The sequence below is a fragment of the Schistocerca nitens genome, chromosome 9 (genome assembly GCF_023898315.1).
Source record: "Schistocerca nitens isolate TAMUIC-IGC-003100 chromosome 9, iqSchNite1.1, whole genome shotgun sequence".
Classification (NCBI taxonomy): Eukaryota; Metazoa; Arthropoda; class Insecta; order Orthoptera; family Acrididae; genus Schistocerca; species Schistocerca nitens.
Window position 1 is genome coordinate 289,668,580 of NC_064622.1, and position 15,450 is coordinate 289,684,029.

General features: G+C 37.5%; 1 protein-coding gene across 1 annotated transcript in view; it reads right to left on the bottom strand.

Annotated features, from left to right (window-relative positions):
* The window catches only part of LOC126204186 (cubilin-like), a 1,516,445-nt gene that overhangs the window by 387,008 nt on the left and 1,113,987 nt on the right, over window positions 1-15,450 (bottom strand). The window contains exon 47 of the mRNA XM_049938590.1: window positions 8,944-9,114. Coding sequence (XP_049794547.1) covers window positions 8,944-9,114 — 171 coding nt within the window. The remainder of the gene's footprint in view (window positions 1-8,943; window positions 9,115-15,450) is intronic.

Consider the following 15,450-nt stretch of genomic DNA (forward strand, 5'->3'; position numbering starts at 1 on the left):
TTCCCATGCTGATGTTACAAATTAATTTTATCAGCAATCACACTTTTTTGTAACTATTCTTAATATTATTGTACTTGTTAGGAGCAAGAAATAAAGGAATATACGGCCATAAGCTATTTTGAAATTCATTACCTGGTGTACCAAATTGCTACAGTTTATGCTTCAAGTCTTTCATCAGCTATGAGTCACACAGGAATGACCAATGACTAGTGACCCTAAAAATTGCACTTGCAGTAAGTGTAAATATAGATGCACATTCTGCCTCAAAATGCAAAATCTCAAATTTATGCTATAAATGGTGTTTCACAGCAATCCATATGAAATAATTTATCAGAGATAGTGTGAAACAGCTTTATTTTCTGGACATAGATATAGAGAAAGTAACCAACTTTGAATTATTGATATTACCCAAAATCTGACCAAACTCAATTCGGAAAAGGAATGTGTAAAAGAATCCATTTGCAAAATGAAAGAGGCATCTATGCATGAATAAGATGACACATCGTGCACTCGGAAGTTACACTCTGGTCTCACATCAAACAGTAGGCAGTTTGAGATACACACTGCATATGGCAGCATGCGACTGAGGCTTGACATTCAAAATCTTAGAACAAAGAAACCTGCTGACTAAGGTTGGTATTATGAAAAATTCTGGACTTGTGGATGTATTAGTGCACAGTGTTTTGAGCTATGTGTGCATAAGATACTGGCAGAGGTCAGATCTGAACTATCTCACGTATGCTGTTGCCAACCTCATCAACAATTTTGGTGGTAGTTGTTGCCAAATGCTTTTGGTACTATGTTTCGATTTGTATTATGCAAAGTCAGCACCACCTAGCAGGTAATATTGGCACATCTCATTATTTTCTTTTCCTATTTTTGAATGGGCTAGGAGACTAATCTTGGTTAATCATGAGGTTTGAGTACGACTCTAACAATACCAGTAGGAACACGTGATCCCTGGGTTGATTCTGCCTTTGCAGAAACACGGAAGATGGGTGTAGGCTGGCTGACTTGCAAGAGGGAGGCGGGGCTTTGCTACCACAGCACTGCTCATCACCCATCGGGCAATTATGGTACCCCATTTGTTTATGTTTTTGGATGCCTGCTACATTGTAGTGTCTACCACACCCACACTGTAGTGGCAACATCAAGAGTCTCCCAGTCAAGATAAAGCATGATTGGATTATTTTCATTCATATTTCCACTCTAAGTACCTTGTCAGTTCTATCTGCAGCATTGTCAAGAATGGGTTGTAGACCCAACAAAAGGGTTCTGCAGTATTCCAAGCAGGACTTATATGCCACAGATTTGAAACAACTGTTCTGCAGATTTTGTGATTAGCAGATTGGGTGGGACAAGAAAGATAATGTCAAGAGACACTTTTAGTCAGGGAAGCACTTTGTTCACTGGAAAGTAACGCTGCTGCTTCCCAACAGAAACAAGCATTTGATGGAAAACTTAAAAAGAGGGAAAAGAAGAAAACAAGCAGAGACTGTTTTGCAAAACTGTTGAAGTTTGTGCAGAAGTAAATATTCCACACAAAAAGCTCTTATTATAGACAATAAAGGCTATTTTTCTTTTGTTATTATTATTACTCTGTGTCCAATAACTCTTTTATTATTTTTCTTTCACGATCAGTTTTGTACTCAGGCACATTATGTGGAAACATTTAAATTTATACATATAACCATATACAAAAATATGCAGACTTTGCCAAAAGTTTATTCTTATTAAGCCAAAAATAGATACTAATTTTAACAAAAATAGGTGTTAATTTCACCAAAAAAGATGATATATTATCAGGTCCCTACAGCAGTGACTGTGTATCCACTTGTACTTTGAATCTATAATTGTTCCACATACAAGTATGGACAACAACATATGAATGATTTCATAGTTAATGTTATTAACATTAACTGTGTGACAGGGAGACTAGATATTTTTTTTTTTATTTCATTCATGACTGGGTATAGTACAACAGGAATTCCATCACTCATTATTTGTAGACTCATTAGTGTTTCAGTACTGAAATTTTTATACATGAAGTCATTATTGTGTGACCAGTAACTGCATTATAATCAATGAATAACAGTAAACGAGAACCTGGCTATACCTGGCTTTCTGGATATTCCTCTTGACCTTCTTATCAATATGGATTTCTGGTATGTACCATTAAACATTTTTATTATTAACTGAACATACTTTACATATGAACTCGTGTTCCTATCATTACAGTGCATGGCAATATATTTATGTTGTCAGTATACTATGCAGATTTTCATAACTGAGAAGAGGAAGCCAATAAAATGGAACATTATGACATGTCTTAAATTAACACAATTTCATGTACTATTTCTAAGCTCTCAACAGAGAAAAATCATTGGGTCAGTGCTGTCTTCCATAAATTTTGTTCTACATTAGCATCTGTAGTAAAATGCATTGGCTGTCTAATGGAGTTGAAGTCACAAGGAAACTTCATGATCGCATTGAATTTGAGGAAGCCGATTATCACATATTATCATGAGAGGCAAAATGTCCATAGCAGGTTGTATATCATACTCTTCTTGCATAGGTACCTTCATCCTATGCAACAATGATGTTGTGTAGTTAATATTTGTGCCTAATGAGCATGTGATGCATTCTTTTTTAAAAAATAGAATTAGTGTAACTCACAGCTGTTTAACCACATTTCAAATTTTACAACAAAACAGTATACAATAAACATAAAAAAGTCCTATTACAAAATAATGCAAAAACTGGCATATGACGATGTACGACGGAACTTATAAGGATGATATTCCAGCTAGGGTAAACTGTCACTGCAAAATTCAAGGAATGCATCAATTTAATTGTGTACAAAAACACTAAGGCTTGATTCTCATAGTATTGTGCCACATGACATGGGTAGGTTGCTTTGGGTGAGCGTAGAACCTGTATTACCTGTTGATATGTTATGTGTAGCAGAACCACTAAAACAGAATGATGTATTGGATACTCATGTTGTTTTGTAAGGAGCATTGTACATGTACAGGAGAGATGGCAGGAAAATGGTACCTGTGAATATAGATAATTTTGGCAGTGATGAGGTGAAACTAGCAATGGGTCTGTTAGTTGCAAATCTGGACTACCTGGAGGAGGATGACTGGAGCGCATAAGATATGAAGAATAATCAGATGCAGGCCATCACTTAAACTTCACTGTGTAAGAAGGTAGAGCATCTGGAAAAACCAGAAAGACCAGAAGTGCAGATACTATTAATATAATTTGAGGATTTATTTTATACTCAGGTGCCCTTAACTGGCAACACACGTAACACAACACCAAATTCCTACAGGAAACAGGGTACCAGTACATCAGAAACTGTATTATATAACTTGGCATTTACAACCAATTATGGATGATTTCATTAACCAACAGCTAGCTGATGGCATAATAGAGGAGAGTACTAGTTCGTAGGGGGAGCTGTCATGGTCGTGTCAAAAAAATCAGCAGATCGTTCTAAGAAATTAGATTCTGCTGTGATTATCAAAATTTTAATAGTACAACAATAACCAAAGCATAACTCATACCCAATATCACAGAGATCATTGACTATTTGGGATACTGCTGGTAAACTGCAACACTTGACTGTCCGCCACTCCCACCATACTATCCCTCCCCCTCACTGCCCCAGCCTCCTCCTTACCCCCACCCAGTCACCACTCCCATCATGCACTGGTGCTGCTGTTCGCAGTGTGGTCTCAGCTCTCTGAGACTGCAGATGTGTGTGCAAGTTGCGATTATGTGTGTGTGTGTGTGTGTGTGTGTGTGTGTGCTTGTGTGTATATGAGTCTACTGCTGACAAAGGCCTTAATGGCTGAAAGCTTTAATTGTGTGAATCTTTTTATTGTGCCTATCGTGACTCAGCATCTCCGCTATATGGTGAGTAGCAACTTTCCTTCTCTAGTATTGTTAATTTCATCCTGGATTTTCCATTGTTTGATTTTCACAAGGGAGTGGGAAATGCACAGCTTAATACCCAGTGTTACATATCTTTGATGCCATTTGTACGGGCAAAAATTCAAAGTAGCGACTGATCAAGCAGCTCTAAAGTGGTTACTGCAGTTGAAAACCCTTCTAGCAGTCTCATGAGATGAGCATTGAGGCTGAGTAAATTTGATTATGTGGCTGTGCATAAACCAGGTAACAAGCATTGAAACGTGGATGCGCAGTGCAGAAGGGTAGCAATAGTGCAGGCACTGAGGACATGGCCTTACTGAATGACAAGCAGCACAAACTGCTGACACAAGTACAAGCTGTACATGATGTAACTGCAGTTCAGCATGTGTGTGTGTGTGTGGGGGGGGCTGTTACATAAGACAACTAGGTTAGGACCATGTGTGGTGGTGTCAGTTAAACTCAGGAAAGAAGTGTTAAGGGAAACACATACCAATGTTATCTGGGCATGGAGGTCAGAGGGCAACGAACCAAGGAGTTAGAAAGTGGTACTGGTGGTAGGGGGGAAGGAAGATGTGAACAAATATGTAAAGAATTTTGAGCTGTGTGCACAGTTAGTAGAAGAAAGCCATAAGAAAACATCATTACAAAAGTGGCTGGAAGCAACAAAACCATCTGAAATAATAGGGATGGGCCTCCTTTGTCCATTGTACTGGAGTTCCATGGGAAAGCATTTAATTTTGATAATTACTAAGCACTTTTCACAGTACATGATGGTGATCATTATCCTGTCTCATCAAGCAGCTAGGGTGGTGCAAGCCATGGTCAACAAATTTATAACAAGGAAAATAATCAATTGTTGATAATATAATGTAAATGGATAGATAAAAAGTCTACTCACCAAGTGGCATCAGGGGAACATACACACACACAAGAGGGTCTAACTTTTACAACCTTTTGGATCCAGTCTTTTTTCTTCCCCCCTTTTCCTTCCCCTTCAACTCTTCTTCCAGAAGGAGGAGCCACTGGGTCTGAGAGCTTGTGAAAGTCAAACCCTTTTGTGTGTGTGTTTCCCTGCCACCGCTTGGTGAGTAGATTTTTTGTCTATCCATTTATATTATAATATCAGTACAAATTTAGAAGCACGTAAAACCTTACACGAGAAATTAGTGAAGAAATGTTATTATTCAGTAGAAGAAGAATTCACAAAGGACAGCCTGAAAAGTTGAGCAGGAAAGAGCATGTCTTTAGGACCGTTAATTTTTGAAAGTTTGTTACTTTAAAAAAAATTATTACTTGCATATTAATTACATATCCAGTACTGTACATTGTATAAATGATATTACAAGAACTATATTATACAAGAAACTGTAAACCAGTTTTTATGTTTTGACAAGTCTTCTATACGTTAAGTCAATGACTTGAAATTGTACATCACCAGACAAAAAACTTCTATTCTATTCTATTCTATTCCATTCTATGAGATTTTTATCATGGACCAAGTGAGGAATTTCATGACGGAACTGAAACAATTGTGTCATTTTCTAAAGGTTTCTAAATTAATAACTAACCCACTGCAGCCACAAATCAATGGTAGAAGAGAGAGCTTGCATCATACTGCTGATAAGATGTTGAGTTACTATGTAAACTCTCATCACAGTGAGCGGGATAAGTACTTAACATTTGTCATGATAACATACAATTTGAAAGTTCATAGTGTTACCAGGCTATACCCTACTGAGTTGGTGAATGGAACGTAAACATTTGAAGTAATCAGACTAAAAATTGGTAAGGATAGGAACCAGTCCCCAATTTTGCCAAGATACTACAGGAAATATGGAAACACATGCAGAAACCAAATAACAAAGCCCTGAAATGGCAAGACATAGCTGGCTGGTCCACCTCCACGAACCATGGACCTTGCCGTTGGTGGGGAGGCTTGCGTGCCTCAGCGATACAGATGGCCATAACGTAGGTGCAACCACAACGGAGGGGTATCTGTTGAGAGGCCAGACAAACGTGTGGTTCCTGAAGAGGGGCAGCAGCCTTTTCAGTAGTTGCAGGGGCAACAGTCTGGATGATTGACTGATCTGGCCTTGCAACACTAACCAAAACGGCCTTGCTGTGCTGGTACTGTGAACGGCTGAAAGCAAGGGGAAACTACAGCCATAATTTTTCCTGAGGGCATGCAGCTTTACTGTATGGTTAAATGATGATGGCGTCCTCTGGGTAAAATATTCCGGAGGTAAAATAGTCCCCCATTCGGATCTCCGGGCGGGGACTACTCAAGAGGAGGTCGTTATCAAATACAACATCTGCTGCCTAGTGGCTGCCATTGCTCAAATCAACTTAACCCACTTCTTCAACTAAGCAAATTGCTTCAATGTGCATGTCACACTGTTCCTGAAGCAAGTAAGCGTTTCCTGCACATAGAGCCTGCAGTGGCACTGTATTGCTGGCACCTTAGGAAAACAGTCTGGTATGTTTGCATTATGCGAGTGGGGAGTAAGGCCTTGCACACGTTTTATGCAATATGTTGCAGCAAATTCCCGCTGCCAGGAAAATGCAGCTTAAGGTGTACTGCTTCGGCAATTTCAAGAAAATTGCAAGAGAATTTTCATGTTTCAAATATATGCTGCTGTGTTGTGCCCTGAGCAGGAGCTGGTGGCAATCAAGTGACAGTCAAGCTCTGTAATCAGGGGATCTCTTGTCCAAGTCCCTCTCATCCTTCTTTTTTAATTATACTCTTTCAACATTGATCATATTAATCCATAAATGACATCTGAAAGATAATACAATTAAAAAAACAATGTGTATTTGCATGAAGTATGTAATTGTGATTTAAAAAAAAATTGCAGTTACATAATTCATTCTTGTTACATTAGCAATGTCTCACAAACATGCAACTAAACTGCAAATGGGGCCTGTCTGTGTGTCTGCAGGACAAAGTGTCCAGATGCAGAGCAGTTCTGGGTACCCTGCCTATTGCAGGTATAGGGATTTCGTGAATCATGACAGGCATAAATGTGCAGGAAAACATTATGCACTTGTTCATGTACTTGATAGTTAAAAATATAATGTTTGCTGTAATAATTAAAATAAGTAAACAGCCAAACAACATGGAAATTCAATAAAATTCATGCAAATAAACATGTTTTTCATTATACTATATTTAAAATGTCACATATGTGAAATAATATGACCAATGCTGGTGTGGAAGGTGGGGGGGTGGGGGTGGGGGTGGGGGGGGGGAAGGGGATAGGGGACAGAGAGAGAGGGGGGGGGGATGAGGGATGAGGATATCAGTAAGGAATGGGTGACATGTGGCACGACAGAGGAAAACTGGGTGGAAGAGGTAGATGCCACTTACATTCACCATTTTTATGGGACATTTAGAATTAAGCAAGAGTGGAACAATCTGCACTATTTCTTGAATGCATCTCCAAAAGTACAAAAGCAGGATCAGTACCACGTGCAAAGATTAATATCACAGTACTGTGGATACTGGAGGCTGTTCATCTCTGACGAGTGCTAAAGCATATAAAATTGTGCCCAGAGACAGAAACCGGTAGGCAACACGGAAATTTTTATTTCTGTTTTACAAAGGAAATCAGAATTCATATCTTTGGGTCAGAAAATTTGGACTGCAGTTCTTTTTCAATACTGTATCACAAGATAGATTTAGTGGTTTTCTTTGATGTCAGAAGTTTGGAATTGTTTGTTTGTCATTTTACAGTGTGGGACAAAACAGCTCTTCTGCACTAGATTTACACAATGCATGGCTAATAAGCCAGATAAATTTGCCATCAGTACTTGGTTAGCAACAGACACAGAAAACATATTCCTGTTCACCGGATATCCATACCAGGGAAATGAAGAACACCGACTAGAGAACCTAGCCTTTTTGAAATAAGTTGTCATGAAACTTAAGACAAAATTCCTTAGAAGCAGAATCAGTGTGATAGTATATAATATTTTCAAATCTTTGCCCCTGGTCACAATATTGAGGAGAAAGCCTAGAGTGCACAGCGAAATGTCCAAGAAGAGAGATACCAACATCAGTAAGACATACCAACATCAGTCAGTACCACTCTGCAGAATAACTTTTATAATGTATGGTGAGACACTCCTTTCCATTTAAGAAGGAAAGGAAAAGAAAAAGTCCTCATTCTCAGCACACTTCATTCAGGGGTAGAAATTGTGAATGATATGAAATGTCTCCCAAAAATAGCATAATTTTGTAATAAAATGAAATACAGAGAAGATATAATGATCCAAATGGCTATTAAATATTCAGTGCAAGTAGCTTCGTAGAGATTTTTCATATATTATTTTTTATATATTAGACTTCACAGACACAAATGAATGAGTTCTTTAGACAGCAGTTACAGGGAAAGTCTTGAGCAATAAGCAGTTTCAGCTGTGTCTCAGCAAAGAACTAACATGAAAACATGAAAAATACTTGCCAAAAAGTATTTCCTTTATTCAGTAGTGGGTCAAATAATGAAACCAAATCAGTAACTAAGAAATGTAGGTGGCAGGCTGACTGACATACACTGCACCTGCAAAAAATCTGTCTATGGAAAATGTACAAACATTATCTTGAAGTGAAGCTTTGCTTGCATGGTGGGCTCATAACTACAGGAAGCAATTTACTTTCTACTGTATTCTTACCCCAAAATGAATCCAAACACAAAACAAACTGATACCCACAAAAGAATATAAGCCTGACTTCAGTTTTAACATTCTTTTCATCCACAAAGTCTTTTTTTCTTCAGTGAACAATGTGTTAAAATAGAAAAAAAAAATGTAGCTTGTCCCTGCACTCAATAGAACCATTGCTGCAGTTTTAGGTACATAAAAGGTCCTGTGGCCCTAGTGTTAAAATTCAAATATTTGACATAATACATTTTATGAATGTAATCAAATAAATTTTGAATCTGAAGTTTCATGAACGGTTAATGCAACGGTTCTGAATCAAAAGCATGTGGAGCTTGTACTTACTATTGAAAGTAGTGTTGAAGGTAAAATGGAATCCTCTATAAGGATAATTGCTGTAGCCTCTTGCTCCAGAAGTAGTGAAACTGATGAGTGCTCTGGAGTAAGTTGTTTGTAGATTGCGCAAATTGTCACTGACAGTTTCCATGGATCCACAGAATGTTGCCAATGGAACAGCTATAAATGAACATCATGTCACATCACTGTCTTCTACTTATAGATGAAAACAGCTTGTGATTACAACAGCTACATTATTCAAATTTACAAGAGTTGCTGATAAATATTATGCTGTAGGGCTATATCACAGGATGAGTGTAACTGCAAATCATGTCAAATGATTTAAATAATGAATATTGAAAAAATTGTTTATTTGTAATTTGGATGAAAATTCTTTTCACTTCTATATCAACATCTATGTCTATACTCTGCAAACTACTATGAGGTGCATGGCAGAGCGTATGTCCCACTGTGCTAGTTATTAGGGTTACTTCCTGTTCCACTCACATATAGTGCATGAGAAGACTATTGTTTGAAAACCTCTGTGCATGCAGTAATTGTTCTCATCTTATTCCCATGGGCACTATGTGAGTGATACATAGGGGATTGTAGTATATTCCTAGAATCATCACTTAAAGACAGCTCTTGAAACTTTGTTGATAGACTTTCTTGGGATAGTTTACATCTCTCTTCAAGAGTCTTACAGTTCAGTTCCTTCAGTATCTGTGACACTCTCCCTTGGATCAAAGAAACATATGACCATTCATGCTGCCCTTCTCTGTATACCTTCAGTATACTCTGTTAGACCTATTTGGTATGGGTTCCTACACTTGAGCAACATTCTAGAACTGGTCAAATTAGTGATTTGTAAGCTATCGCCTTTGTAGAGTGACTGAACTTCCCCAACGTTCTTCCAATAAACGGAAGTCTACCACTTGTATTTCCATTAACAGAACCTATGTGATCATTCCATTTCATATCCCTACAAAGTGTTAAACCCAGGTATTTGTATGAGTCTGCTGATTCTAACAGTGACTCATTGACATTACAGTCATAGGATATTACATTTTCCTCATTTTGTGACATGCACAATTTTACATTTCTGAACATTTAAACCAAGTTTCCAATCTTTGCATATGTTGAAATATTATCAAGATGTGACTGAATATTTATGCAGCTTCTTCCAGATAGCACTTCATTACAAATACCCACAAAATCTGGAAAAAAAAAGAAAAAAAAGAAAACCTGAGGTTACTGTTAATATTATCTGCAAAGTCATTAATACACAACGTGAACAGCAATGATCCCAACATTTTGTCCTGGGGCAGACCTGAAGTTACTTATACATTGGATGATGACTCTCCATCCTAAACATACTGTGTCCTCCCTACCACAAAGTCCTCAAATCAGTCACAAAATTCGCTTGATACCCCATATGATCATACTTTTGACAATAAGCATAGGTGTGCTACTGAGTCAAATGCTTTTTGGAAATTAAGAAATACTGAATCTACCTGACTGCCTTGATCCAAAGTTTTCAGTATGTCATGTGTAAAAAGTGTAAGTTGGGGTTCCCATGATTGATGTTTTCAGGATCCACGTGGGCTGGCATGGAAGATGTCGTTCTGTTTGAAATACCTCATTATGTTTGTGCTCCAAATATGTTCTAAAATTCTACAACAAACTGATGTCAAGGACATTGGACAGTAATTGTGTGGCCCACTTCCACTTCCTTTCTTGTAGATGGGTGTGACCTGTGCATTTTTTTCAAGAACTTGTAAAGGGACACCCTCCTCTAACATTACCGTTATTCAACAGAAGTAATCAATGCCAAAAATATTTTCAAATCTTGTATAGGTTAATATTACCTCAGCTGTTTTCCTAAAGGAATTTCGTATGATTTTGTACACAATGTATTATATTTCATGCTGAAATGTATAAAAATAAATTAATTTGTTTCGGTTGTTACAATTGATATGTACTAATGCTGTATGTACAGTTAAAATTACTCTTCTGTTAGAAGCATTTGAAATTACAAAATATCTGGCACACTTTAAATTCTTGTTATTAACTATGCAATCTGACACTAATTATTAAATTTAATTCTGGATTCATTTATAAAATAATAACACAAATTGGTGGATATTCATTTGTCAAGAAAGTTTGGAAAATTTTTGGAATACCGTTAGTATCACAGAATGAGTGAGTAGTGGACATGCCTCTGATGTGGTTGGACATGTTTTTAATTATGTCATTTTCAATTTAAAAGTGGAGATTTTAAAGACAGTGTGATATAGAAAATGTGATAGAATAAAAAATTACAGAAACAGAAATTATGGAGCAGGCTAACTTCAGAATGATCATATCATTTGGAACCTACAATATCAAAAATTCCAGTCTCAAGAATCAACTCCTAGACATGAAACAAACTGGAGCCAACTACAAAAAAAGAAGATAAGCAAAAAAGTTGTTTGTACATCCTACTCCTCTTGAACCTTCTTAAAAGACCTAGTTATTTTGAAGAGTGAAAATCAACAGGTGATGTGAGGGAGGGTAAGATTACAAACTGGACACAGTTTTCTGTTAGAGCAATTTCAGGTAGATCATAGATAGAAGATGGGCTAACTCAGTTGGAATTTCAGTACAGAATCTGACAGGGATTCTTTCTGATCCCGGAGCTATGTTCAATTTTAATGATTTCAGCTGTTTCTCAACACCACTGACACTAATACTTATTCCATTCATCTTTTCTGTGGTATGAGAATTAAATTGGGGCAATTCACCATGGTTTTCCTTTGTAAAGGAACAAATGAAAATGGATTTAAGCATTTCAGGTTTTGCTCTGCCACCATCCATTTCAGTTCCTGTCTCATTCACTCAGGACTGGACACTGACTTTGGCACCACTAACAACCCTTACATATGTACAGAATTTCTTTGCATTTTGTGAAATATCATTTGACAATATTCTGCTGTGATAGTCAATGAAGGTGTGATGAATTGCTCTCTTGATAGGCAAATGCATTTCATTCAGTATCTCTCTGTCTATAGCCTTATGCTTTGTTTTGCACCTATTACTCAGAAAACTCTGTTTCTTTAGAAATTTCTTTCACAGTGATTTTATACCATGAAGATTCCCTCTCATTATGGACTGTTATGTTACATATATATCTACCCAGTGCATGGTCAACTATTGTTTTAAACTTGAGTTCCTCTACATACTCCTGCTCTTTACTGAGCATATCAAGTTTATCACTGACATGTGACACTGCTGACTTTTTATCTAGTTTACTGAACATATACATCTTTCTGCTTGTTTTTAGGTGTCCTTTGTACTTTCATAACCATTGTTGCTGCAACCACATCTTGGTCACTGATACCAGTTTCAATATGGACATCCTTGATAAGGTCAGGTCTATTTGTTGCCATTAGATCCAATGTATTTCCATCATGAGTGGGGTTCCTAACTACCTGTTCTAGGCAGTTTTCAGAGAAGGTATTTAGTAATGTTTCACACAATGTCTTATCATGCCCACCACTAACAAAACTGTGATTTTCCTTATTACTTGTAATTATTGGATGATTAAAGTCTGCAGCAATGATTGGGCACTTACTTAAAAGTGAACTGAGGTTTTCTCTAAAGTTTTCAGTTACATCAGGAGACGAGTCTGGTGGGTGATAAAAGGATCCAGTTATCATTTTATGTCCACCCCCGATACTGAGTCATGCCAAACATTGTCACATGCAGCTTCAGTTCCTAACTCAGTGTATCTGAGTTTCTTGTCTACTGCAACAAATTCACCACTTCCATTTCCCAGCTGTCTATCCTTTAGATATACACTTAAATTTCCCCCAAAAATCTCACTGCTATCAATTTTAGATTTCCACCGGCTTTCTGTACCTAGTATTATGAGAGTTACTCCCTCAGTGGCTGCCGGAATAGACTCTTCAGCATACTGAATGAGGCCCACAGGCATATCCACTGAGTGCACCTGGTGTCCTTTCATGTCCCTTCCTGACATTTCCCTAAGGGGTAACATCATTCAGCGCACATCTGAACTGCTGTGTTTGTATCCTCTTGACAGTGGAGAAAACAGGTTCCCAAAAACAGATGTGAGTCTCACTGCCTCAGTTTCAATTTCAGCAAAAGACAGTACTTCAAACTTGTTGGTTACAGGGATTGGTACAACACCTTGAGGTCTCCCTGGTCCCCACCCACTCTGTACAGGATGCCTAGATCTATCATTGACATGACAATCACAGCAAGTGAACAAGTAATGACAGATCCTGTACTTTCCACAGAGGAGACAGGATACACAGGGGAGGGTAGTACTTGAAGTAGCCTGGTGTACCGGTATCACATGCACACGATTCTTAGGATCTCTTCCAACACACTGATTCACAGCAGCTGCCAATCGATTGACAGTGGGCAATTTTCAGTCTCTTACAAATATGTTTGAAGACAGCAACCACAGTGGGGCTGCATTTTGGTTGGTGCAACGCAAGGCAGTGACCAAATAACTTCAAATTAAGCCCACTGATTATATTTTATCTTTTGAGCTAAAACGTTGCTAATTCCATATAAGAATTGGCACAAATACACAAAACAAGCTTTCTAGTAAGGCAGCACAAAAGCCTGTGGTAAAAATTACAAGTTTCCTCAATCAAACAATGAAAAATCCAGGACAGACTGTAACAGTATTACGAAAAGGAAAGTTTCTATTCACCATATAGTGAAGATGCTGAGTTGCAGATAGGCACACCAAAAAGATTGTCAAAAAATGGTTCAAATGGCTCTGAGCACTATGGGACTTAACAGCTATGGTCATCAGTCCCCTAGAACTTAGAACTAATTAAACCTAACTAACCTAAGGACAGCACACAACACCCAGCCATCACGAGGCAGAGAAAATCCCTGACCCCGCCAGGAATCGAACCCGGGCGTGGGAAGCGAGAACGCTACCGCACGACCACGGGATGCGGGCAAAAAGATTGTCACAAATAAGCTTTCAGCCAGTATGGCCTTCATCAAAAATAGAAAACAGACACACACACATACACACTCATGCAAACGCAACTCACACACATATGTCGTGTGTGTGTGTGAACTGCGTTTGTGTGAGTGACTGTTATTTACTTCAAGTGCCTTGTTTCAACTTACGTCTCTCAGTCTTCTGTTGAATTAATTCATCTTCATCCACTTCTGCTTCCCTTTCCGTAATACTGTCATCAAATGTGTATCATTTTGAAACAGGTATATTGAGAGTTTGTTTTTTGCATTTCTGGAATTTGTACATACTTTGGATGTTTCAAACACTAAGTGACAATTTTGAATCACTTATTACTAGTGCATAGTCTTTGGTCAGAGAAGCTGTTTTGCTGGAAGATGTGCTTATTTTTTATCATCACTCCTCGGCAGCTAAGAGCGCAGGGAGTTCTATGGTTAGAGAGGTAGTGAGAGAGATGCCAAACAGAGGACTCGTAGCCATGAAGACATAAAGTTAAGTGCATCTGTGTTTAAGTAAAATGATTTGTGTTTGGATTTGGGAAACACAGGAGAAAGATTTGATTAGAGATTTAGAATGAAATGATATGTAATAAGATTGTAATGAAAAGGAATGAAGTTAATATTTTTTTATTTATTGGTACTGCAGTTGCGTGTAGTTCAGAATCAATGTTGAATGAGACATCCATATCAGACAACTTAAGATTTTTCATTAAAGATTGCGTTATTTTCACTGTAACATATATATTTTATGTTTATCAATAATATGTTTAAGATTTGTGAGAGTAATAGTTCAATTTCAATGCTGCCCTTTGTCAAGGTTAATGAGTATTGTAACATGAATTTTGTGCATTTAATAATATATCAGATAATACTTATGGAACATTCCATAGGTTCTTGGAGGAACCTTGTATTAAAGTTATTAATATATCAGGTAGTTTAAAACAGTTTTTAAAGGAATATTTCACCTACGAGCATTGTCCGCATCCTCGATCCAAGTCATTTTTATTTAAAGGAGCGTCTTACTCAATGACATGTATAAAATAGTTAACTTGTTGTCTGGAGCATTGTACTAAGCTCTCAGCAACTGTAGTTAGAAATTTGCAGTTGGTGCACAAAGAGCAGCAAGCACTGCATTTCCAAGCAATTATATTACGAGATAAGATATTTTCAGTTCAAGATCAGTTTACAACAAAAATTATCAATGCCCAGGGACCATTTCATGAACAGGTTTATTATGCACATCATTAACACACAGGGAACACTTTGTTTAATAGCAGATATTAAGAGTAAAGTTCAGATTTAATCAATTTGCACATTTTTTTAGAAAGATTATATAACAGGGCTATTGTATTCTTACAGGCAAATATATTCGGTTTCTCTCACAGTTGTAAATGCACAAAGTCACTTGAAGCTAAACAACACAAAGTTACAACCAAATGAGCAATCCAGTACAAGCACAAAATCAAACCAAACGAAAATAAATATATAATACAAACTTTCACTTTATAT